This window comes from Nelumbo nucifera, chromosome 4, assembly GCF_055504915.1.
Source record: "Nelumbo nucifera cultivar China Antique chromosome 4, China Antique-T2T, whole genome shotgun sequence".
Lineage (NCBI taxonomy): Eukaryota > Viridiplantae > Streptophyta > Magnoliopsida > Proteales > Nelumbonaceae > Nelumbo > Nelumbo nucifera.
In genome coordinates, this window is record NC_142652.1 from 41,747,860 (window position 1) to 41,771,403 (window position 23,544).

The following is a 23,544-nucleotide window of genomic DNA, read 5'->3' on the forward strand; positions in this document are numbered from 1 at the left end:
TCATCCCAGGTCTCAATAGTATCGAGTCGTAGCTTGCGATATTAGGTGTAAGCTTTGTGATCCAGAGATTTGCCAAATTCTTTCAAAAATAATTTGGCATCAAACCAATATTATCCTAGCATATCCATGAAGCATCTTACATGCTATTTGGGGTTGCCTCCTTCGCTAATGAAGCGAGGAAATTATGGCACCTTATACTTGTAAGGGTAAGGTTTGATGTACAATTCTTTTGAGTATAGTGAGGATGTAGAGCTGATACCATCGGCGAGCTGGTTCTTAAGCTACCCTATCATGGCATGAACCTCCTCAACTGTAACAAATTGCTTCTTCAGTGTTTGCTGGCAATCGGCCTCATCCAACACGACCCACTTTTCTGATGATGGTCCTTTTTCCAAGGTAGGGCCTTCGACAGTCTGTTTATCAACCACTTCTTCTTTTTGAGCCAAAATTGTCAAGAGTGGTTTAGGCCTTCCATCCATTGCATTTTCAGCATGATGTACAATGTATTGTTGTGCCATGGCAACGATTTGACTCCACATAGCTGGCGTTAGTGCTTGTTCTGATTGAAACATTTTAGTGTCAACTACCATTGAGGTAGGGGAATGAGGCATGTGAGGATCCTAGTGGACATTGGGCACTATCTGGTCTAATGTACCCTCATCGTCACCAATCATCCAATCCTGTTTGAAAGTGGACCTTTCCTTCTACTATCATAGCTAACCTCCCCTATGGAGTCACCAAAATGTGGGGATTGGATCTTGACTTTTTTTACTTGGCAGGATCTAAGATGCCAATTGGGACTAAAGTTGACAGAGACGGTCCAACCTAATCTATCTACAACGGAGTGGAGGGGGCAAGGTTGGGCTCAATTTGGCGGCACTAGGAAAGACTTTGTAGGTTGAGGTTTGGTAGGTTGCTTCCAATTCCTTCCTTAGTGTTTCTCAACTATCCATTTTCTCCTACCTTTAGTACCTCTTAAGGGGGTATTTATATTGGTTCTCTCAAGGCTTAAACTATCAAAAATGCAATATGTATCGGAGAGACAATTTTAAGAGACGTATCGAGATATGCTTAAGATACACAATACGGAAGAAAAACTAAGATACGCATAGATACACTAAGAAAATCATATAAATCCTAAAAACCTATTTTAATTATAATAAGTTTTATATCACTACAAATAAGCTATTTAAACATAAAAATCCATATTTTAGTGATTTATACAAAGTGTGAAATGTTGAAACATAATTTGAAACTGTTGAAAAATGATGAAATAATTAAAATGTTTGTGTATGCATACATACCATAGTATTTAAAGAATCAATATGATTTGTATTAATATTTACCATTTTTTAGAAAATATGACCAATTGGATCATGACTAGATTGGGTTAAAAATTTGCCAAAATTGTTGGCCCAACTAGTCAAACTTGAAAACTAGTAAATCAGTCTTATTTTAGAAAAACAACTGATTTTTTAAATTGTTTTAGTACATTAATGCAAGCTTTTAAAGGTCATAACTTTTTGCTGAGATGTCCTATTGCGGTGACCTTTGTTTTTATTTTGGGTAACTTATAAAAAATGGAAATTAAAATAATATATATATATATATATATTATAAAAGAATATAATTATATAATTTGAATATATTAGAATTCAATATATAATTTATAATATTGTATATATGTATAATAACATATATAATATATATAATATAATATATTATGTCATCACAATTTGACCTCAATTGAACCTCTAACCTATGAACCTCTCCCTCCAATCAGGTTCTTTAAACATTGATATCTATTATATATTTTAATGATGAATTTTAGCTTTTATTGGTAGTCATCTATTAACAAACGAATTTAATTTAAGAATTAAAATATAAATTATATGATAAACATTTGTGGCATAGCATAGTTGTGGGATTGTAGTCATTACAAACAAATAACTAGGATTCAAATCCCTTTGTTCTTTATTTGTCATTTTTAATAGGCAAGTTAATGACATGTCAAATTCAAATTCGAATTTGAACATTGCCTTAAATGCACTATTCAATTTGCCTTTAATAGTGTGTTATTAAATGTAAAAATTAATTAACACTTAAGAGTCATTAAATTTAAATTTAAAAAGTTACTAATAATAAGAAAGGAGGGAAAATAAATTTGAATGGTCAATACGGAAATACTTTTTTTAGAGTGCCATGCCATCTCACCTTACCTACTAATGGACCTCGCCCTGGTGTGGTCACGCTGGACATAAATGTGCACCATCAACTCTACGCAGAGCATTAAATGTGCGCTAACGTGGCATGACTATGAACTCCCCATCCTGCCAAACCTTGCCCAATTCGTCATGCTTCAAGATTTGTTGCATGAATGGACCTGTGGTTGAACCACGGTTTACTTCTTGGTCTCCTTGTCTGTTTCGCACGTTGATCATGATTTCCATCTGCCATAAATGTGTTGTTAGTTCGGCCTAACCTGCACCCTACCCATTTTCCCATCGCTCGCCAGATGGCGCATCGTCAACCATTAGATGATAGATTCTAATTGAGTCACGACAGCTCAGCCTTTGAGCCTTAGGATCTTTTCAATGAATTGACTTTAGACCATCTCCTTAGCATTTCCACTCATCTATCTCAACATCCACATTTTTGCTATATTCAATTTTTGTTATTTTATTTTTTGGAGTCCAACTAAAATTAGAAAGGTGTGATACCTTATCAATCAATTTTATAAAAGTGATTCCGACAAAAAAAAAAAATCTACAATACTTAAAGTGCAATGGGTCGTACATTTTGAAATTTTCAATGAACAAAGATTGCCCTTTCACCACTATTTCTATTCGGGAGTAAATTTTCATTTTGACAAAGAAACCTTAATTGAGATGTTGAGGTTATAGTAATCACTCATCACTTATCATCGATAAAGTCATGTACAAATGCCACCTCATCCTCCCATTAAAGTGTTATCCAACCAAAAAAACAACATCACATTTTATGGACTCTTCGGTCCACCTTTTATATTGACCTTTCAATAAAAATTCGTCACATCATCTCAACTTAATATTGGCCGTTATGAATACGACTTACAAAATGAACACATAACTCACTACCAAAATCCTTGGTGATGCTTATGTGAATGAAGGGAGATTGCAGCAGTTGAGTTTGGTGGGTAAGGGATGACTACAAAGTTTCTAGTTGTAGAGATGGAGAGGAGGAGGAGGATTGCTAATAGACATTTGCCACTAGCTGAAGGTTGCCAGTAATTGCTGATTGATCTAGTCACCAACTGATTAAAGGGTTAGGTTTTAGATCAGAGATGGATAGGATGTGATTCAAAAGAGAGACCACCAATTTTATTTTCTTTTAGTGCCCAAACTAATGGAACTTTAAGAGGCGAGTTTCATTAATTTTTTGTCTTAGCACCGTTACACGTCATTGACTTGTGATTGGAGAGTGCATGTGTCATGTGGATTAATCGGTCCATAGGATGTGAGCTCAAAAATAAACATCCTACACCTCCATGTTTATACCATTTTTAACCTTCTACTTTTCTTTTCTCACAATGACTAGCATGTCATAAATGGGCCTTCCCAAATATCTATTAGAAAACCCTCCACCCCTATTCGAACCGGCCCAAACGGAGCCTCTCTTCTCTCCACAAGCATTAGTAACACAAACAAAAACAAAAGGGTGTTTTCTTTCCTCCTCTCTAAAATTCTTTAACCTTGGATAGGGGTGTAAACGAGCCAATCCTACTCGTGAGTTCTTCAGGCTCGGCTCAATAAATACTCAAACTCAGCTCGCACTAATCAAGTTCGAGTACTTGGTCGAGTTGAGTTCAAGCATCACCATAACCGGCTTAAGTGTCTCGCAACCTTAATCGAGCTTATAATAAAATAATATTTTTTAATATATTAGTATTTATAATATAAATAAATATTAATTTATTTATAATCGGCTTGAATCAAACCGAGCTCGAGATGAGGTTCAAGCGCTGTGTTTTTGAGTCAAGCTCGAGCTTGAGTAGCTTGATACTCGATTCGACTTGACTCGAATACACCCCTAACCTTGGTTAAGTTCCCTATTTGAGCGGCTAGAAAAGATGGTCTATCTTCTATTTTTCTAGGTGACCCCTTACTATAATTGTGAAAGCTTTTCTATTCTCCATGGCTATGTAAAAGATCTTCTATTTTTCTGTCACCCTTGAAAGAAAAATTATTCCCCAATCAATCTTGAAGCACTTTTGTGTTTTCCATGAATCCCTGAATGCTCTTCTGCTTCTCCATGCATGGCCAACACCCACACTTGATAGAAATCTAAACAATAATAAAATAAACCCTAAGTTATGCTCTTCCCTTCCTTTTGTCACACACACTTCAAACCTCTTGTTTCTAAGCCTTTTCTTTATACTATTGATTTGCATGACATATACTATTAGGGTCCGTTTGGTTTGTAGTCGAAATTGGAATAAAAATCAAAACCGAAATCGGAATCGAAATCAGAATCGGAATGGTCTATTTCCATTGTCTGTTTGGTTCAGACAGAAATGGGAATGGGAATTAAAATCAGCAAAAATGGGATTCCATTCCCAAGGGAAGGGCAGGGAATGGCCATTCCCTCATATGGGAGAATGGCATTCTAGCAAGAATGAAAATGGGGTTCCAATTATGCCCAACCAAACAGTTGGAATCAGAATAGCCCATTCCGATTCCAATTCCGATTCAAGACCCCTATTCATGCAAACCAAAATCGACACAGGCAATGGATGGGTTGGTTTTGAGCCCACATGTAAGGTAACCCAATCCATCCATTTGTGACCCCATTTACTATAATCATGATGTGTATTGACTCGTACTTGGAGTCTAATATGAATTCATCCTTGGCTAGGGGTGAATTGAATTAAACTCTAATTGAATAGTTCAGTCTCATGTTTGACTAAGTTCGATTCAAGTTTGATTCTAAACACGTTCAAATCTCAAGGTAAGCTCAATTAGTTATGAAAATAAATTTTTATATTATTCTATATATAATATAAGAATATATTATGTATTACAAAAATTTATCATATATATATATATTTATTTATACAAATAAATAATATATATTCATTTTCGAGATTTCAAGCTGAACTCAAGTTAATAAAATAATTAATCAAATCGAAAAATAGAGTTTGAATCAAACTTGAACTCGAAATCAAACCCAATAGTATTTTATCCGAACTGAGCCAACACATGTTGAAGTTCAGCTCGACTTGACTAGATTACACCCCTATTCTTGGCAACCAACCAACACTAACCCACTTGGTCTAATAATAAATCTAGTACCCAATAGGTTGAAAAAAATTAACCCGGTTCATTTCTCAGTTTTCAATGGGCAATGGGTCGAGTTTGGTTCAGGACATGGGGGACCAATCCTTAACCAATTATTATAAAACAAACCTAAAACTGAATTAATTATCAATTGGGATAATTGAGTCCCGATTAGACCAATTAAATTTGACATCTATATATGACTGACTACCTATGATAATAAAAAACTTTGAACTTCATTTTTGATAAAATAACCTTGTGATAGTGAATATTGGACCATTTATATGTTGATAAAACTAGTGTTTTAAAATAAAATTATCTCATAAACAATGTGAAATACACCCTTTTAAACATAAAATATAACAAAAATTACAAACTAAAAACTAGATCTTCATGTATCATTAATTGGGCTTGAGTCTTCTACCTACAAGTTGTTCCTACATCTCTACCCATTGGACATTATAGTTGTGCATTAGGAATATCTCCTTTTTCTTATTCATAGGGAGATGTGGGATCATTACATATATAACAAGACGTGCCATGCCAGCATGGCTCTCCTTTCACAAGTGGTATTTATCTATTTTCTCATTTTTTGTAATTTTCTTATTTTCTTTAGCTTTAAAGATATAAAATGCTAATCATTGTCATTAATAAAAAAGTTGCACAGGGGATGTAAGTAAGTTTGGTATTTTAGCCCCCCCCCCCCACAAGGATTATTAAAGAACTCAATTTTATATATTTACTAATGCTTAAGTATTTAAAATATTTAACTACTATTTACAAAAAATTGTAACATAAGTGAAGAAAATGTAGCACTAACAGATAATATGGAAAAAATAAGTATTTTATTAAGTAATTAGTAGTACTTTATTAATTTGTTAAAATTATTAATATAATTAATCCAAAATTACTATATTACTAAATTATTGTCGTAACAAATTATTAAAATAAAGATTAATTATTTAAAAAAACATTACGCTACTTTCTTAATTATAAGCTTTGATATAATAGGTTAAAATAATAAGCCAATGTTTGAGAGTGCTTATTTTTAAGCACTATTTAAATAACCACTTACTTCAGGCAAGGATCACACCAATAAAGACTTGTTGGAATAAGTGCCTCTTGAGTAATAAGTGTTTCTTGAGTAAATAACCACTTACTTCAAGCACTATTTAACTAATAAGTGTTTCTTGAGTAAAAACCCTAATAAACGCTTATTCATGGAAATAATAAGCCCGTTTTGAATGGTGCTTATTTTTTTAAGCACTTATTGCTTTTTTATCCGTTTTGACTTGTCGTGTAATTTTTAGGGTTAATAGCAGATAAGGGCAACTTTTTGCCCTTAATATCAACAAAAGAATACTATTTTTATATAATAACCAAAACAGGGTATCTTTCTTTTTGCGAAAATATCAAATAAGGGCAATGTCACTATTAATAGTCTTCCTCAGCCTCTGTGTAAGTCCTTTGGCTATGGTCTACAATTCATGAAGAGAGGAGAGTCACTGAAGAAACAGATGGAAATTCTCATCGAGCTCAAAGCCACTCTCAAACAACAAAGAAATAAAGAAAACTCTGCTGAGGACTCGAAAGAGGACCCCTCCATCTCAAGCACAATCTCCTGTGGTATGTTATATATATTTCAAATTCAAACTCTGTACATCCATGGGTTTATTGGATTCATGCATTCAATAATCTCTTCTCTTTTCTATCTCTTGACTGAAGACGGTGAGTCTGTTAAGGACATGACAGAGTAGGAACATCTTCAAGACAACTCCACGGCTGAGACGCTGAGTTTGAAAGAAATGAAGCACAATTCTCAGAATCTCCAAGATCAAATCAGATTGGAAAATCAATTAGGATGAAAAGAGAGGAAGAAGATGAGAACCCTTTCAGGTCGTGTGATCAATTGCCAAGGAAAGAATGTGAAGATAAACATCCCACTAACGACGCCAAGTCGTACCCTCTCAGCGATCACTTACTTGGTTTGGGATGATTTGATTAACCGGTCCAAGAAAGGTGGACCAGAAGGAAATAATAAGTCAAAAATCAATAAAAAGAAGCTACATCATGCCAAGAAAATGATCAGAGGAGCTTTCATTGAGCTCTATAAAGGGTTAGGTTCGCGATGACAAGCAAGACGAACTCATGGCTTATTTGAGGGCAAAGACAGTGATTTACGAATTCTCTGTAAACGTTAATAGAGAAGGGTTCGCCATTAAGAGCAAGACGAGCTCATGGCTTATTTGAGGGAAAAGACAGAGTGATTTGTGGATTCTCTGTAAACGTTAATAGAGAAGGGTTTGCCATGAGTTATTGACGGCAAACATCACTCGCTCAGCTCAAGTTTATTGAGGAGGAAGACGAATGCCCTTATTTGACATTTTTCAAAAAAGATGTCTTATTTCGGTTATTATATAAAAAATATTATTTTTATTGATATTAAGGGCAAAAAGTTGCCCTTAACAACTAGAAACCCTAATTTTTAAAAGGGTAAATTTCCTAAACTACCCTTATGGTTTAGCGAATTGACTAAGTGTACCCTTACTGTTTGAAAATTGTCTAACACTACCCTTACTGTTTCCGACAATTGACTAAGTCTTACAAGCATCGTTAAATATGGACGGAAAGGTTGAAATGTCCATTTTACCCTGTAAAAGCTAACTGTAACAATCACTTAGTCGTCATTAACCACCAATAGCCGTGAAGATCTACGATCTATAATCGTTGTGCTTTCATATGTGCTTCTCAAAGACAAATGGCCGTTTGAACTATCATAACAAAATGGCATTTGAAAAATAAAATCAAAGAAAACCCTCACCCATTTGAATCCATGTCCTAAACAACACTTCTAACTCCAAAAATCCAACTTTGTAAAGATCCAAAAGCTCTTGTTCTCCCTCTACAACACCGCAGTGGTTATCGACATTTCTTCAGGGATTCCAGCGGCTCTCTCTCTCTCTCCCTCTCGCCCTAGTCATGTAGAGGCTCGCAGCACGGAAACAACTCCCATACCTACTTTGAAGCTATACGGGCACAACTCTCGTTCTCTCTCTCCCTCTCCCTCTCCCCCCGTTCCTTTGTACCTACTCTGCAGACAACTACCAATCCTCCACCTCCTCTAGAACTTGATGCCAGAAAAATCCGATGGTCAATCTTTGAAGAAAAGTAAAGCTTCACTTTATTGATGTCGATCGATTGGAGCAGTGGAAGAACATTTTCCAGAGATAGGAAATTATTCACAATCTAGCCATAGTTTATGCCCATTGAAGCTACTAGTGCGGGAAACAAAAAACCTACAAGGAGATAGGATTTGGGGACAAAGGATCGATTACTTTACTTTCTGGCAAATGTGAAGGGTGTCTAAGGGCGGGGAGAAAGCAGAAGAAACTCCTTACCTGAGATCAAGGTTCAAAGTATCGAAAACGCAAGGTGTATCAGAAAGACAATTTTAAGAGACGTATCAAGATACTCTTTGGATACAAATGAAAAATCAAGATACGCATAAATATGGTAAAAAATTCAAATAAATCTTTAAAATATATCGCTAACTATATTTACATATTTTATATGATTGTAAATAAGTCATTTAAATGTAAAATACCATAATTTAATGGTTTATATGAAGTGTAACATATCGAGAAAAATGATGGAATAACTAAAATGTAAAAAAAATTAAAATGTGAATGTCAATTTTCAAAAACCAATATAATTAATCTTAATATTTATTAGTATATAAATTTTAATAATTAATTCTAGCATTTATTAATAAAAACTTGTCACTCATTAAGAAAAGTGAAAATTTACTTACTATTAAAAATACATATAACCATAGCAAACAAATATGTGTGGCTCATTGGTGGACTTGTGGTTGTTAAAATCAAGTGACCAAGGTTCAAAGCTAAAATTTGAAGTTTTTACACTAACAAAACGAAATTAATGATAGGGGATCATTAATTATAGGAATTAATGAGAGAATTTGAATGAGGCGCTAAAATTCAAATTCAAATTTAAATTTGTCTTAGAGTAATTGGCTAATTAATGAAAGAGAAATTAGACTTAAATAAACAACATTAATGAGAAATGGAACAAATGATTTATACACATTCCGCATATCAGATTCTTGTCAAAACAATATGTATCAACCGATACGGACCGATACATTACAATATTTTGAACCTTGCCTGAGACCAAAACAATGATTGAACAACCACCTACAACCATTGGGGAGTGGTTCAAAGTAGTTGACGCCAATGACAGGGACAATGAAGAAGAAGAGAGAGGGATGAAGACAAAATTGGGTTTTAAAGAAAATTTATACGTGGTGTCACATGTGTATAGATTTTGATGGAACATTAACGGATATTAAGACAAGGGTAGAGTTAGTCAATTAACTAAACAGTAGGGGTAGTTTAAAAAATTTGCCTTTTTAAAATATGTATACTACCCTGATTGAAAGAAGCACTTTTTTATCAAATGCACATATTTGATAAACACTTAGGGTCTGTTTGGTTCATAGTCAGAATCGAAATCCTCCAGAGTTGGAATTGGAATCAGAATGATTCATTCCCATAGTCTGTTTGATTCAGACAAGAATAGGAATGAGAATTAAAATCAGCATGAATGAAATTTCATTCCCAAGGGAATGGCCATTCCTTCAAATGGGGGAATGTCATTCCATCAGGAATGAGAATGAGATTCTAATTCTGCCCAACCAAACAGTTGAAATCGAAATAACCCATTCAGATTCCGATTCTAGACCCCTATTCGTGTGAACCAAACGGGACCTTATTTTTAACAAAAACCGATCTAATAAATTGGATGGGACCCAAAGCAGAGAACCGGAAGGTTCGGAACCGCCAAAATTAGTTCAATCGGTTCGGTTCCATCCGATAAACCCGCCCACGAACGCTCTTCCAATTCAATGACTCTCTTTCTTAGAGGGGCAAAAAAGTAAATAAAGTTTAATCGTTATCGAGATGTTTCATTCAAAGTACACACGCGTCAACAGCAGCATACCTGAAAATGTCTCTGGATTCTTCGAGCATGCGATCACCGGAAATCTCTAGTAGGTTCCAGGCTCCACTGATTCCGAATCCTCTACGGGAACCGGAGGAGACTGGGCAAATCATAATAGGCCACGTTGTCCTCTTTATAACTATTTCGAATAAGGAGCCGACGTGGTCCATCGTGATTGGATCAGTATTACGAGTACAACTGTAGACGATTTGAATCGCCATCTTCCCTTCCAGAGGTCTCTCTTCCCTCAACAAAAAGGACTCCCCTTACTCTTCACAGAATCAGAACAGAACGAAGAAACGAAAGCCAAAACAAGAGAAGAGCATCAAGTTCGCAGATACATTACTTCATTTTCGCTAGTTGAATTTTGAAGTCTTATTTTCCTGATCGAGAACCGGAAACAAGGGTTCGGAAATATCAGTTTGGTTTGAGGGTATGATTCTTCTATCAGTTTGTTTTCTTGATACTTCATCTTTTCTTGAATGAATTTTCAACACCGGGAAAATGAATTGTAATGTTGCCTTCAATTCTTGGTTGTTTCCTTTTTTTTTTTTAAAGCTCATAGTTCAATTTGTTCCACTACTCTCTGTTCTTTTTCCAACAATCTATATATTCTTTTTCTTTTTCTCCATCTCTGCGTGTTTCTGTTGCTTATTTCGATTTGAACAATCCAAAATATTTGATTTTTCGTTTTTGTCTAAATCCATTTCTGATTTTGCAGGTTTTTAATTTCATCTGTGACAAGAAGAAGCAACAATGAATCCTGACAAGTTCACTCACAAAACAAACGAGGCCATTGCCGGGGCTCATGAACTGGCAATGAACTCTGGCCATGCACAGTTTACTCCAATTCACATGGCCATCACATTGATAACTGACCCAAATGGCATCCTCCGGCAAGCAGTCGCCAATGCTGGTTGTGGAGATGAGGCCGCCAACTCATTTGAACGAGTCCTCAATCAAGCCATGAGGAAAATTCCGTCTCAGCATCCTGCCCCGGATGAAATCCCTGCAAGCACTTCTTTGATTAAGGTAATCAGGCGAGCCCAATCGTCGCAGAAATCTCGCGGCGATACTCATCTTGCCGTTGATCAGTTGATTCTTGGTCTTCTTGAGGATTCCCAAATCGGAGATCTCCTCAAGGAGGCTGGGGTTAGTGTGGCAAGAGTGAAATCAGAGGTTGAGAAGCTTCGAGGGAAGGAAGGAAGGAAGGTTGAAAGTGCTTCCGGCGACACCAATTTTCAGGCATTGAAGACTTATGGTCGTGACCTTGTTGAACAGGCTGGGAAGCTAGACCCAGTCATTGGTAGAGACGAAGAGATTCGAAGAGTGATAAGAATTCTCTCTAGAAGAACAAAGAACAATCCAGTTTTGATTGGAGAACCTGGTGTGGGTAAGACCGCTGTGGTGGAAGGACTGGCTCAGAGAATCGTCAGAGGAGATGTCCCAAGCAACCTTTTAGATGTGAGACTTATTGCTTTGGATATGGGTGCCCTTGTGGCTGGAGCCAAATACAGAGGAGAATTTGAGGAGAGGTTGAAATCTGTATTGAAAGAGGTCGAAGAGGCTGAAGGGAAAGTAATTCTCTTCATTGATGAGATCCATCTGGTTCTTGGAGCTGGTCGAACTGAGGGTTCCATGGATGCAGCTAATTTGTTCAAGCCAATGCTTGCCAGAGGCCAGCTGAGATGCATAGGTGCAACTACCCTTGAAGAGTACAGGAAATATGTTGAGAAGGATGCTGCTTTTGAGAGACGATTCCAGCAAGTTTATGTTGCAGAGCCCAGTGTTGCAGACACAATCAGCATCCTTCGAGGATTGAAAGAGAGGTATGAAGGCCACCATGGTGTTCGAATTCAAGACAGAGCTCTTGTGGTTGCTGCTCAGCTCTCTAGTCGCTACATTACTGGTATGTAACAAGCTCTTGTGGTTGATGAGTGGTTTTGGGGATTAAATTCAAATTTGTTTTTTGAGATTTTGGTTTATAGATTTGGTTTCAAATTGGGGTTTTAATTAATGTATCTTTTGCTCTGTTTAGGCCGTCATCTACCCGATAAGGCAATTGATCTGGTTGATGAAGCTTGTGCAAATGTGAGAGTCCAGCTTGATAGCCAACCTGAAGAGATTGATAACCTTGAAAGAAAGAGAATTCAGTTGGAAGTTGAGATGCACGCTCTTGAGAAAGAGAAGGACAAAGCAAGCAAAGCCCGTCTTGTTGAGGTGAGTAAAACATAAATTATGATAATATCTGGTCTGGTATTTGTTATTTGAATGTTCACTTCTTTCAATACTTCGACTGCTGACTCATTTGTTACTGTATCAGGTCCGGAAAGAGTTGGATGATTTGAGGGATAAATTACAACCACTGGTAATGAAATATCGAAAGGAAAAAGAGAGGGTAGATGAGATGCGTAGATTGAAGCAAAGGCGTGAGGAGCTTATGATCAGTTTACAAGAGGCTGAGAGAAGAATGGACCTGGCTAGAGTGGCAGACCTGAGATATGGTGCCATTCAAGAAATAGAGTCTGCAATTGCCAAGCTTGAGGGGAGCACTGATGAGAATCTAATGCTTACTGAAACAGTTGGACCTGACCAGATTGCAGAAGTGGTGAGCCGATGGACAGGCATACCTGTCACCAGGCTTGGACAAAATGAGAAGGAGAGGCTGGTAGGGCTGCCTGAGAGGCTGCACAAGAGAGTTGTGGGACAGGACCAAGCTGTGAGTGCTGTTGCAGAGGCTGTTTTAAGGTCCAGAGCTGGTTTGGGTCGACCACAGCAACCAACTGGTTCATTTCTCTTCTTGGGTCCAACTGGTGTTGGTAAGACTGAGCTTGCCAAGGCACTTGCCGAGCAACTCTTTGATGATGAGAACCTGCTTGTGAGGATTGACATGTCAGAGTACATGGAGCAACATTCTGTTGCCAGATTGATTGGCGCTCCTCCTGGGTAAGTTTTTTTTTTTTTTTCTAAATTATATTGATATTACGCCTGTTCTCCAGCAAATGAGTCTTTGTTCCTCACATTTAAGTTGGGATTTTCAGGTATGTTGGACATGAGGAAGGCGGGCAGCTCACTGAGGCTGTGAGGCGGAGACCTTACAGTGTCATATTATTTGATGAAGTCGAGAAAGCGCACATCTCTGTCTTCAACACCCTCCTTCAGGTTCTTGATGATGGTAGACTGACTGATGGCCAAGGGCGCACTGTGGACTTCACCAACACAGTGATCATTATGACTTCAAATCTTGGAGCAGAGCATCTCCTTGCAGGACTCATGGGCAAATGTACAATGCAGAGTGCTAGGGAGAGAATCATGCAGGAGGTAAGAATTGAGAACCACGTTGCTAGCTTTTTTGTAATGCATGAACTTTTGACGGGAGTTGGGACATATTGTGACCAATTTTCCTATTTTGATGAGTTGCAGGTTAGAAGACATTTCAGGCCAGAGCTGCTCAATCGACTAGATGAGATTGTGGTCTTTGATCCTCTTTCTCATGAGCAACTAAGGAAAGTTGCTAGGCTCCAAATGAGGGATGTAGCAAGCCGCCTTGCCGAGAGGGGTGTTGCTCTGGCCGTGTCTGATTCTGCTTTGGATATTGTTCTAGCTGCTAGCTACGATCCAGTAAGTAAACTAGTCTTCAAGGATAGTGCATTTGTTTGCGTTTGTCTTTGTTTGAAGAAGGCTCACGCTAATGTCTTTGCTGTGTTCAGGTGTATGGAGCAAGGCCGATAAGAAGGTGGCTAGAGAAGAAAGTTGTGACAGAGCTATCTAAAATGCTCATAAGGGAAGAGATAGATGAGAACTCCACTGTCTATATTGATGCTGGGCCTGGAGGAAAGGAGCTCATTTATCGTGTGGAGAGGAATGGAGGATTGGTGAATGCAACAACTGGACAGAAGTCAGATATATTGATTCAGATCCCCAATGAGATTAGGAATGATGCTGCTCAAGCGGTGAAGAAGATGAATGATAGAAGAGATTGATGAGGATGAAGAGATGGAGGACTAAAGTTGGACAGTGAAACCTACTAGACCCACTCTCTGGATTTACAGGAGAGGGTTTTCTGTCATGTTTTGGTTGTCTTTGTTTTGACTGCTTTGATCATGAAACTTCCGACTTGGGATGTTTTTGAATTTCTGATGCTGTCTGAATAGAATTGTATAAAAAAAAAGTGTTAATTGATTTTGGAATTTTTGGTAACAAAATGATCTTACTAAAAGAAAAGACAAACGAGATCCCAGACTACAGGGGAACAACGCACTACTATAATCACACAGATGCAATTACCAAAACTACTAGCACTTAAGCAGAGACTACGCGAAGCAGCAGACTCTTAGCAAGCCAACAAGGCAGAGCATCACGGGAAGTAAAACCAGAACTTAAGCCAGCCACATCAACTTCATGAGTAGCTCTATTAACTTTAGCGAAACCCACTGAAGCTTGAACGACCTGTTAAAACTTAAGGATTTAATATCTCTACAAATGAAGTCCATCAAGACTTTTCACCAGCACCAAGGAATCAAATTCAAAAACCATTCTAAGTTTTGAGAAACAGCATTCAAAAGGGCTTTTGCCTCAGCAATCAAAGGGGGGTAGCAGCAGAACAAGGACCACTCACAGCTCCCCAACATAAGTTTAAACTGTTTCTGATAATAAAACCAAAAGCTGTTCTGAGTCTTTTAGTAAAACTACCATCTAAGTTAAACTTCAAAATACCTTCCTCAGGTGGAGCCCAGCAGAAAATCCCCATTTGGAAAATACTTGGCTCTCAGCGCCATGGTCCACAGACTATCAACCTCTTTACTTGGCTTCCAAGCTAACTTAGCAAGGAGGGCTAGATTAGATTAAAGGTATCAGGTTCCTGAACCCCAATCCCTCCATCTATCTTATTTCTACAATTTTTTTGCCAAGCATTCCATCTAATTTTCTTTTATTTTTTGATAAATGCAAGAGGTGCTACACGTAGCACGTCCCCTTAAACACTACAAGAAAATTGATTTTCGGCAAACTTCCACTAAATTACTGTTGCTAAAAATAAAAAAAACTGCCGCTGCTTTTAGAAATAAAGCTTTTAGCAGCAGTCAAAAACTGCCACTAAAGAACTTTTAAGCAACAGTTCTAAATGGATGCACTGACTGCCTCTAAATATGAGCAGAGAATCGATCATCCGCTAAGGAATGTTATGCTGATCTGGCTAGCTGAATGGACACTTTAGGACTTGGTTAGATCTGCTTTATAATCATCTTTTAAGTTTAATATATTTCCTCTCTTGTTAATAGAAAAAATGGTTAGCATTACACTCCCCAAATTTCCTATAAGGTGGCAATTCTCCGACACAATTTGTTGGGCATGAATTTCCATACCATCAATTTTTGTGCTACTATTTTTTTTTTTTAATTCTCTTGTATCCAAGTTCTAAATAATTTTAATCATTGGAAGAGCTATAAACATGCTTGAACACCCCTCTATAGGGGCATTGAAAGTGCAAATTACCAAATAAAGGAACAAATGAACAAAGGTAATGGCAACATTGATTATTAGAAAAAAAAAAAAAGGAAGCACAGAGGAACCGTTTTTGAAATTGATAATTTCACTTATGTTTAAACAATACATTCATAAGATAAAAGTAAAAGACAACAATGTTAACCTTTACATTCTGTATATGTGAACCACATTTTTCATTTTTCTCTTGTTCTCTTTTTATTATCAAATCAAGAGAAGGCTCTATCAACCTCAACAGTCCAACTCCTCTTGTCCTCAACAAGACCCATTTGAATGTTTGGGAGGTTTGAGTATAGTCTCTGCAACACTGTCCCAGCTCCAGTTTTGTACTCAAATCTACATAAAAATTGAATGAATTATTATGTTTGTATAACACCCAAAACTTGGGAAGTTGTAATGGAGTATTTATGTTTGAAATGAACAAGAAAAAAGGAAGTAAAAATGTAAAATAAGTCATACCAATTAATTGCATTATTCTGAATTTGGCATTAAAACAGAAAGAAATATGGAGAATCCATGGTTCAACATGCTCAAAGAGTCCTGACAGCTACACTTTCTCTAGTAGGAATTCTCAATTGAAGGGTCATACTCGGAGGGATAAAGTAAAAGCAAGGCCAGCTTGGAACAAGTACCTACATGATTTCTATAACTAACCTGAAGTGTTAACCTTGTCATGAAGAAATTTCAGCTTTAGATTAGACAAAGCCACCATATCAAGATCTCATTGGAACAATTATGAATGACTACAGGTTCATCATATAATTTATTCACATTACAACTACTAGGAGTGCTCACGGTTCGGTGGCTTATTTTTGAACTATATTATCGGTATCTGAAAAACTGGTAACCGAAACCGAACCTAAGCTTACCAGTTCAGTTAACTATCGGTTTAGTTCACCGGTTTTTTTATATTTACAATATATATTATAAAAAAATACATAAATATATAATAAAAACTATAAATATATATAATATTATATTTTAAGTAAATAAATAATATATTATATATTATAAATATATATTTATATGCAATTAGGTGTTCTCATGGTTCGATTAGCCGAACCCTGGGGCATTTTGTTGAACTGAACTGGTAGTACTGGTTTTTGAAAAACCGGTAACCGGTAACCGATAACCGGAATCGAACCAAAACCAATCGATTAACCGGTTGATCAGTTCGGTTAACCGTCAATTCGGTTCGTCAGTTTTTATGGTTTTTTAGTTTTTACAATATATATTAGAAAAAATATAAACATATAATAAGAATTATAAATATATACAGTATTATATTTTAAATTATTTAATATATTATAAATATATATTTATATATATAATGCATATTTATTAATTTATAATATATAAAATATATATAATACATATAATATACATAAATATATACAAAATATATAGAAATATATGTATACCAGTCAGTTCGGTTAACCGCCAATTTTTTATATTGGTTAACTGAAACCGAACCAGTACCTTCAGTTTTTTAAAAACACCAAACCAACCGGTTCAGTTAATCGATTTTTTTTCGATCGCTTTGGTTTTTTAATTTTTTGCTCATCCCCATATGCAATGCATATTTATTAATTTATTATATATAAAATATATAGAAATATATGTATACCGGTTGGAGTTAACCACCAGTTTTTTATATTGGTTAACCGAAACCAAACCAATACCTTCGGTTTTTTAAAAATACTGAACCAAAACCAAACCAAATAGTTCAGTTAATCGGATTTCAGTTTGATTTGGTTTGGTTTTTCAGTTTTTCTTGCTCACCCCTAACAACTATAGGGGTATGGGTAAATGAGGAACATTCAAAATCAGCATTTCACATTGAAAAGGCACATTACCACTTACCAGATGTGCAGTTGCAAGCTGTGAAACAAGTAAAATCATAAATAGCAACTGTTGTTGTGGGAAATCCCTCAGCAGCACAAATGCAGGTCCATCTTTCTCCACTTGCTCCTCCAACAAAATTTTCTGCCATAATAAAGTAATGCAATATAATTTTTAAAATATTGCAGTACATGATATTTCCTCAGTTAGAAAAAGAATGAACATACTAAAGTTATATCAGTTTGCAAGATACTACATTTTTTTTTTTGAGACAGAGAGAGGGTCATATACCTGAATCATACAAATTTGTTTTGAATGAATACCTCAAACAAACTTCCAATTGTAGGGTACCGGGTTAGAAACAGAGTGCATCCACATGCGTTCTTTAGAATGAAGAGTTCAGTTACCATTTGAAGTTGAATAAGAAATTTAAGCTAATAATAATAATTTGCTCAATAACCCCAGATGTTGAGACCTAGAATGATTTATTAAGAATAATCCAAACAAGGTGTACTAATACATCATTTTTATTTATTAGCAGAACCGTAACATTATGTCACTTCCTCTTATCAAATCAGCTACTTACTTGCATGTAGAATGTATTGAAGTCATTGTATCCATCCCTATAGAAAATAGTAACCATCAATAACATGTTCAATAGAAGCTTTTCATAGGATTAGAATTTTAGGATGAAAAACCTAACGACCTATGACCTACAGAGAAATTTAGTTGTAGGAAAATATGGTCTGACTACAAATGGGTGGGATACAGCAAAACCATAGAGGACCTATGGCTGCAATGTATGGAAGGAAAATATGGTCCGAATGATCCAATCAGTTTCATCTTAAGCCATTTGGGGTTATAATAGCCCCATTAAAAATCTTTTTTTTCTTTTTTTTTTTTTTTTGTGTGGATGGTGGTATAAGAGAAGTATCTGAATAAAGAGATGCTTGTAAAAAAAGGTGACAGCTTACCTGACCTGATCTGTCCTCTCGTAGTCAGGAGACTGAATCAGTGAATCACTACAATCTAATCATCAAGTGGTTACTTCAATTAGTAAAGCACCAACAAGTTTTTTTTTTTTTTTTTTTAATATCTATTCGCTAGAAAAAGATAATTTAAGAATAAGAATCGAAGTAATAATATGCATACATACATATATGTGTGTATGAGAGAGAGAAAGAGCAAAGGTTCTCAAAACATAAGCAACTTACCTTGGAAATCACTATAACAAATGTTGAAGGCAACTCAAATCCAAGATGTGCAATTTGATGATCAATTCCAATGACATCTGTATTATCAATGAATTTTATCTACACCAAGCACAAAAAAGAAATAAATAGCAACTACGCCCATTACCCCCACCAATCAAAAGAGCAAAGCAGTATGAAAAGCTTGAGCTAAAGAACTCCAACAAACAAGGTTCTTAATCCAAAACAAATCAAGGGGAATTGTCCTTAATGCATGGAACTACCTCTTTAGTTCTCAAGGTAAATCTAGAAAGTCAATTGACAAAATTAGTAGTGCTTCCAAGGCCTCAGTTAAACAAATTGTTAAACCACTATTACCTAAAGAACTTAAATTCATGTTATAGAACATACTATTGTAAAATTTATTGTGCCCATAGACCATTTATGGATGATGTAGAGGAGGAGGAGGAGATTGGGTGGTTACTTGACCAGCAATATACAGTAGTTGATCAATTATGCATCAAGATTGATTATCAAAATATATAAAATGAATACAAGCAACCATTAAGCAAAGTAATGCACTTACTAGTATCATTAGGATGATTCGTCTTTTGATGCAAAAATCAATCATGACCAAAGAGAGAAGACAACTAATGTTTAATAATTTTCATTTAATCCTTCAGAAGCAAAAATCTTCCTTAAAAGTAGGATTCAAGAACACTAATTCTCTAATCATGTCTTCTGAATTCAGAGAAGGAGATTCATATAATATTCAATATATTTCCTGGAATCAACTAGGATTTAGTAACTAAAATTCTAGTCCTTTTGGTTAATACCTTCCTTTAGCACAAGACTTGATTGCTTTGCTTCTCCCAAAATTCTATTCATTTTTGGGCATTTGCATCGAGTTACCATGCTAGTTTTCTTCCTCAAATGAGGGATACCCATGGATGGCATGTTATAAGAAACCACTCCTCAGGTTTAATAAATTGACAATTTGAACAAGGGTTTGATATAGTGGATAGAAGTGGTTTTTTAGAATCTAGATATATCTGAACCACAAAGTCCATAAATCCTTATAATGCATTATCTGAACAATCCAAGCACATGAGCCCAATATATTTGCATCAACTAGTTCCAAAGCCTTGTTTGCATTGCATTCTAGCCATGCCTAAAAGAAACAATCTAAATTTATATATGGTCTAGTTTCACCACTATTGGCAACCGTAAACAATTTTCCACTACCATAGAACTTCTGCACCATATCTAGATTGACTACAGTTTGAAGATTCAATTTGTTGTAAGCCTATTGCAGTATATATGATCATAAATGAAGGTGCTAAAACTACTATAAAATGACTAGTATTACACCAGCCAGGAATATTGCAACCACCATATATAATTCTTGCCAATGTACCAAAAATAGAAAATGTGAGGACGAATTAGATCATCTTTATTAGCTCAAAACAAGATCATGCATAATAGCTTTGCAGTAATAAAACTAGTATATGATTCAGAAAATTACTTACCAGGAAGAAATGCCCTTCATGACATTTGAATCAATTTCCAACTAGACAATTCATAATTTTAATCATTTAATACTATTATTGGTTACACTCCCAGGAAGAATAAACTTAACAAATAGCCACAAATTGTATTAACAGGGAACCAATAAGCAACCCAACAACTTTCTACTATGCAAATCAAATTCCATGTATAAGTTGTATTAGTAAAACTCAGCACCAAAACCTAGAAAAAAAGATAAAATAAAGCATATCCATATCTCTTAGAAGATCAAAGGCCCTCGTTTTAGAAAAAAAAAATTAGAAACTAAAAAGATGACTTCTAAACATAAAAGAAGCATCATAGGAGCACTCCAAGTTCTAGAAATGAACTGAAATGAAGAACCACTGACCTTGAGCTATTGATTTAAAGCTAGTGTTCATGGCTCTATTCCAGTGTTAGAGACCTTTAGAAACACCTCTTTGGCTTTGTCATCTTCTCCTCTACTCTTCTCTACAAGAAACCAAACCAAAGAACAGTGTTATCCTTGTTGAACTACAAAACCGGAAACAGAGCACAAGGGAGACTCTTCTCTCTAGTCATGGTTTCTCTCAACCAATGGATGGCTAGTGCGTGTGTATGGGGTTCTATTTATAGAGCCCAAACCGCCTAGTTGGGGGCCTTCCTTCATGGTTAAGGAAACCAGAGGCTCCATCAACCTCTGTTTTACAAACCATTAAATCTGAAACCATGCACTCCCTCTCTCATGTGGGCTTCTAAAAACAACTTGCTATTTCAGCAGCTAGCTCTAGGCATTACTCCACTATGAACTCTTGGTTGAATGAGTTCTAACAAAAATATGCACCAACTACTAAGCAGAGAACAAGGGGCAGGAGACAAACATACGTACCATTGAGGTTAGGTGCAACATAGGCATCAACAACAGATTTCAACGGATTAAAAGGAGGGATCCATAGTACATAAGAAAAGAAAACACCAATAGTAAGAATTAAAAAGAAAATGCATTTGAAACTAATTGCTCTCCTAATTCTGGCTAGACTCATCGAACAACTTTTGCAGAAGAATGATGAAGAGCCATTGCATTCCCCTTCCTACATGTGCTACTACTACAGCTATTGAGCATCGATTTTTACCACTTGCCAAGCATCTATAATCCCCCTCTCTCTACTACAATATGTTCTCTATAACTATGAAATGTAAAAAAGAGATGAAGAAGAAACTGGGATTTTAATTTTTATAGGCAAACAAAGAAGAAAGCACTTTATATCCTTGGATACGAAGAGGACTGTCTTGACTTCTTTTGTGGGGAGAAGCAAAGAGAGAGAGAGAGAGAGAGAGAGAGAGAGAGAGAGGTAGAGAGGGCGCAGGAAGGGAGTGAGAGAATATAGAGAGGATGGGAGGAGGAAATAGAGGAGAAAAAGATAACCTCATTCATTTCCGCGTTTTCACTATAGTAGTTGTCACTAGTTTATAGTGGTAATTTTAATTGATTACCACTATAAATTAATATTTTGAGCAGCATTCATCTTTCATCCCTTATGAAACTGTTACTAGATGTTATTTTTTCTGGAAAATTTTACATTAGTAACCTAAAAAGTTAGTATTCGAACTTTAAAATGTGTCACTACAGTATTCAAACTTTTAAAAACTGTCAATTCAATGCTTATTGTTAGTATTCCGTTAAGTTTGTCAGTCACGTGATGACATGTGATGACTTAAAATTTTCAATATATCTAAAATACCCTTTCAGCATAATTTAGGACCATTTTACCCTTTTCATATTGGTTTAATATTTTCCCAAAATATATTGGTTGAAGCTGAACGGTGAAGACTGGGTGTCACCGCCATCGCTGTAGCAGAAGTTTGCGGACTTCCGATGGCCCCAACGGAGAGTATCACCTCGCCTCCATTACGTATCATGGCATGGTGGTGCTGCCCAATTTTATCTCGATAAATGATGCCAATCGCTGCTTGTTTCAGACCCTGTTGCACCTGTAAGAACCCGATAAATGACACCAATCACCGCTTGTTTCAGAACCTGGTGTGCCTGCGGGAAAATCAGAGAGAGTGCACTTGCAAGAAAACCAGAGAGAGTGTGTCGGCCTACGGGAAAACCAAAGAGAGATTGAGAGATTACTAGTAACAAAGCCACCATTAGCATGGAGAGCGACCCTAATGTTGGACAAAGTGGAGTAAGTGAGATAAGGGAGGTGGAAGTGTTCTTAGGTAAAGCTTATTGTTATTGTTAACTTAACGCCCACACTTCCTCTTGTTTTTTTAATTCTTTCCACTATGCTTTTTCACTTATTATTTATTTGTCTATGGATCTTCATCTTCAACTCTGCCTTTTCACTTCCCAGGTTATATGCTCAATGCTTTGAAAAAAAGCTCCTTTTCTTTCATGCAAGGCCCTTGCTCTATTTTTCTTGTTTTAGCTGTTCAACCGCAACTCTGAACAATTTGGATTAGTTTTCTGTCTGGTGGGTAGATTTGTGGATTTTGTTGGCTTTTGGCTCTGCTTAGAGAACACATATGGTTGTGAAAATTTGAGACTGGTTTGAGAGATTCTTCTTCTTTTTTTCCCCTTCTCTTATCTTTTTCTCTACTCTTGTGCCGCAGGGCCTGGATTTTCAAGCGTTTATTTGGGAACTCATATCGTTAAATCATATTTGGTAGTCACAAACTTCACCACTATGTTCTAACTATAAATGTCGTGATAGAGTTTTAAGGCTTCTATTTGTTCTCTGATTGGCATATCCTGTTTAGCAACAAATCTAACCAAGAACTGATGCTATGGAGGAATGTTGTTTTTGTAAGATGTTTATAATAGAATAATTTTTACAGATGTGAATATGTTTGTAGATCGTTAGAGATTTGAGGTGTTAGAAATAGAGTGAGAAATAAGATTTGGGCTATATCATTTGATTCAGCTCCACCTTGAATGGTTTACCCAGAACATAATGGATGGATTTCTTTTTGAGTTTCCTTGGTAGTTCCACTTTGAGGACTGCTTGTTAGATGATATGAACGAGTATGTTATGTTTACTCTAACAATTCAAACCAATTAGACCTCTGTCAAGCACTCTATTGAAAGAGAATGAGACCTATAAAAGGTAAGAGCAACAACTAAATACATCGGGATTTTATGTATG

The 23,544-nt window shown here is 36.1% G+C and overlaps 1 protein-coding gene and 2 long non-coding RNA genes across 8 annotated transcripts; 2 read left to right on the plus strand and 1 right to left on the minus strand.

The window, feature by feature from the left end:
- The first annotated feature begins 10,331 nt into the window (after positions 1–10,331).
- On the plus strand, positions 10,332–14,539 carry LOC104611040 (chaperone protein ClpB1). Its single transcript, XM_010277954.3, is given in 8 exon segments — positions 10,332–10,767; positions 11,056–12,243; positions 12,373–12,554; positions 12,658–13,280; positions 13,376–13,655; positions 13,758–13,955; positions 14,045–14,302; positions 14,304–14,539. Coding segments are annotated over 7 exon segments (2,733 nt in total). The 5' UTR covers positions 10,332–10,767; positions 11,056–11,090; the 3' UTR covers positions 14,343–14,539.
- A 1,345-nt stretch (positions 14,540–15,884) lies between these two features.
- LOC104611039 (uncharacterized) lies at positions 15,885–21,835 on the minus strand. Of its 6 annotated transcripts, XR_016085202.1 has the most exons (7): positions 20,784–21,835; positions 18,893–18,991; positions 18,653–18,707; positions 18,265–18,301; positions 17,970–18,061; positions 17,700–17,822; positions 15,885–16,172 (listed from the first exon to the last, which is right to left on the minus strand). It is a non-coding gene; the product is annotated as an uncharacterized LOC104611039 (long non-coding RNA). The 6 variants fall into 6 exon arrangements; XR_002023429.2 differs by having other exon boundaries at positions 17,700–18,301; positions 20,784–20,884; positions 21,282–21,835; XR_016085201.1 differs by having other exon boundaries at positions 15,885–17,822.
- Positions 21,836–22,142: 307 nt separating this feature from the next.
- LOC148792230 (uncharacterized) lies at positions 22,143–23,544 on the plus strand. The gene is made up of 3 exons (XR_016068694.1): positions 22,143–22,618; positions 22,753–22,872; positions 23,012–23,544. It is a non-coding gene; the product is annotated as an uncharacterized LOC148792230 (long non-coding RNA).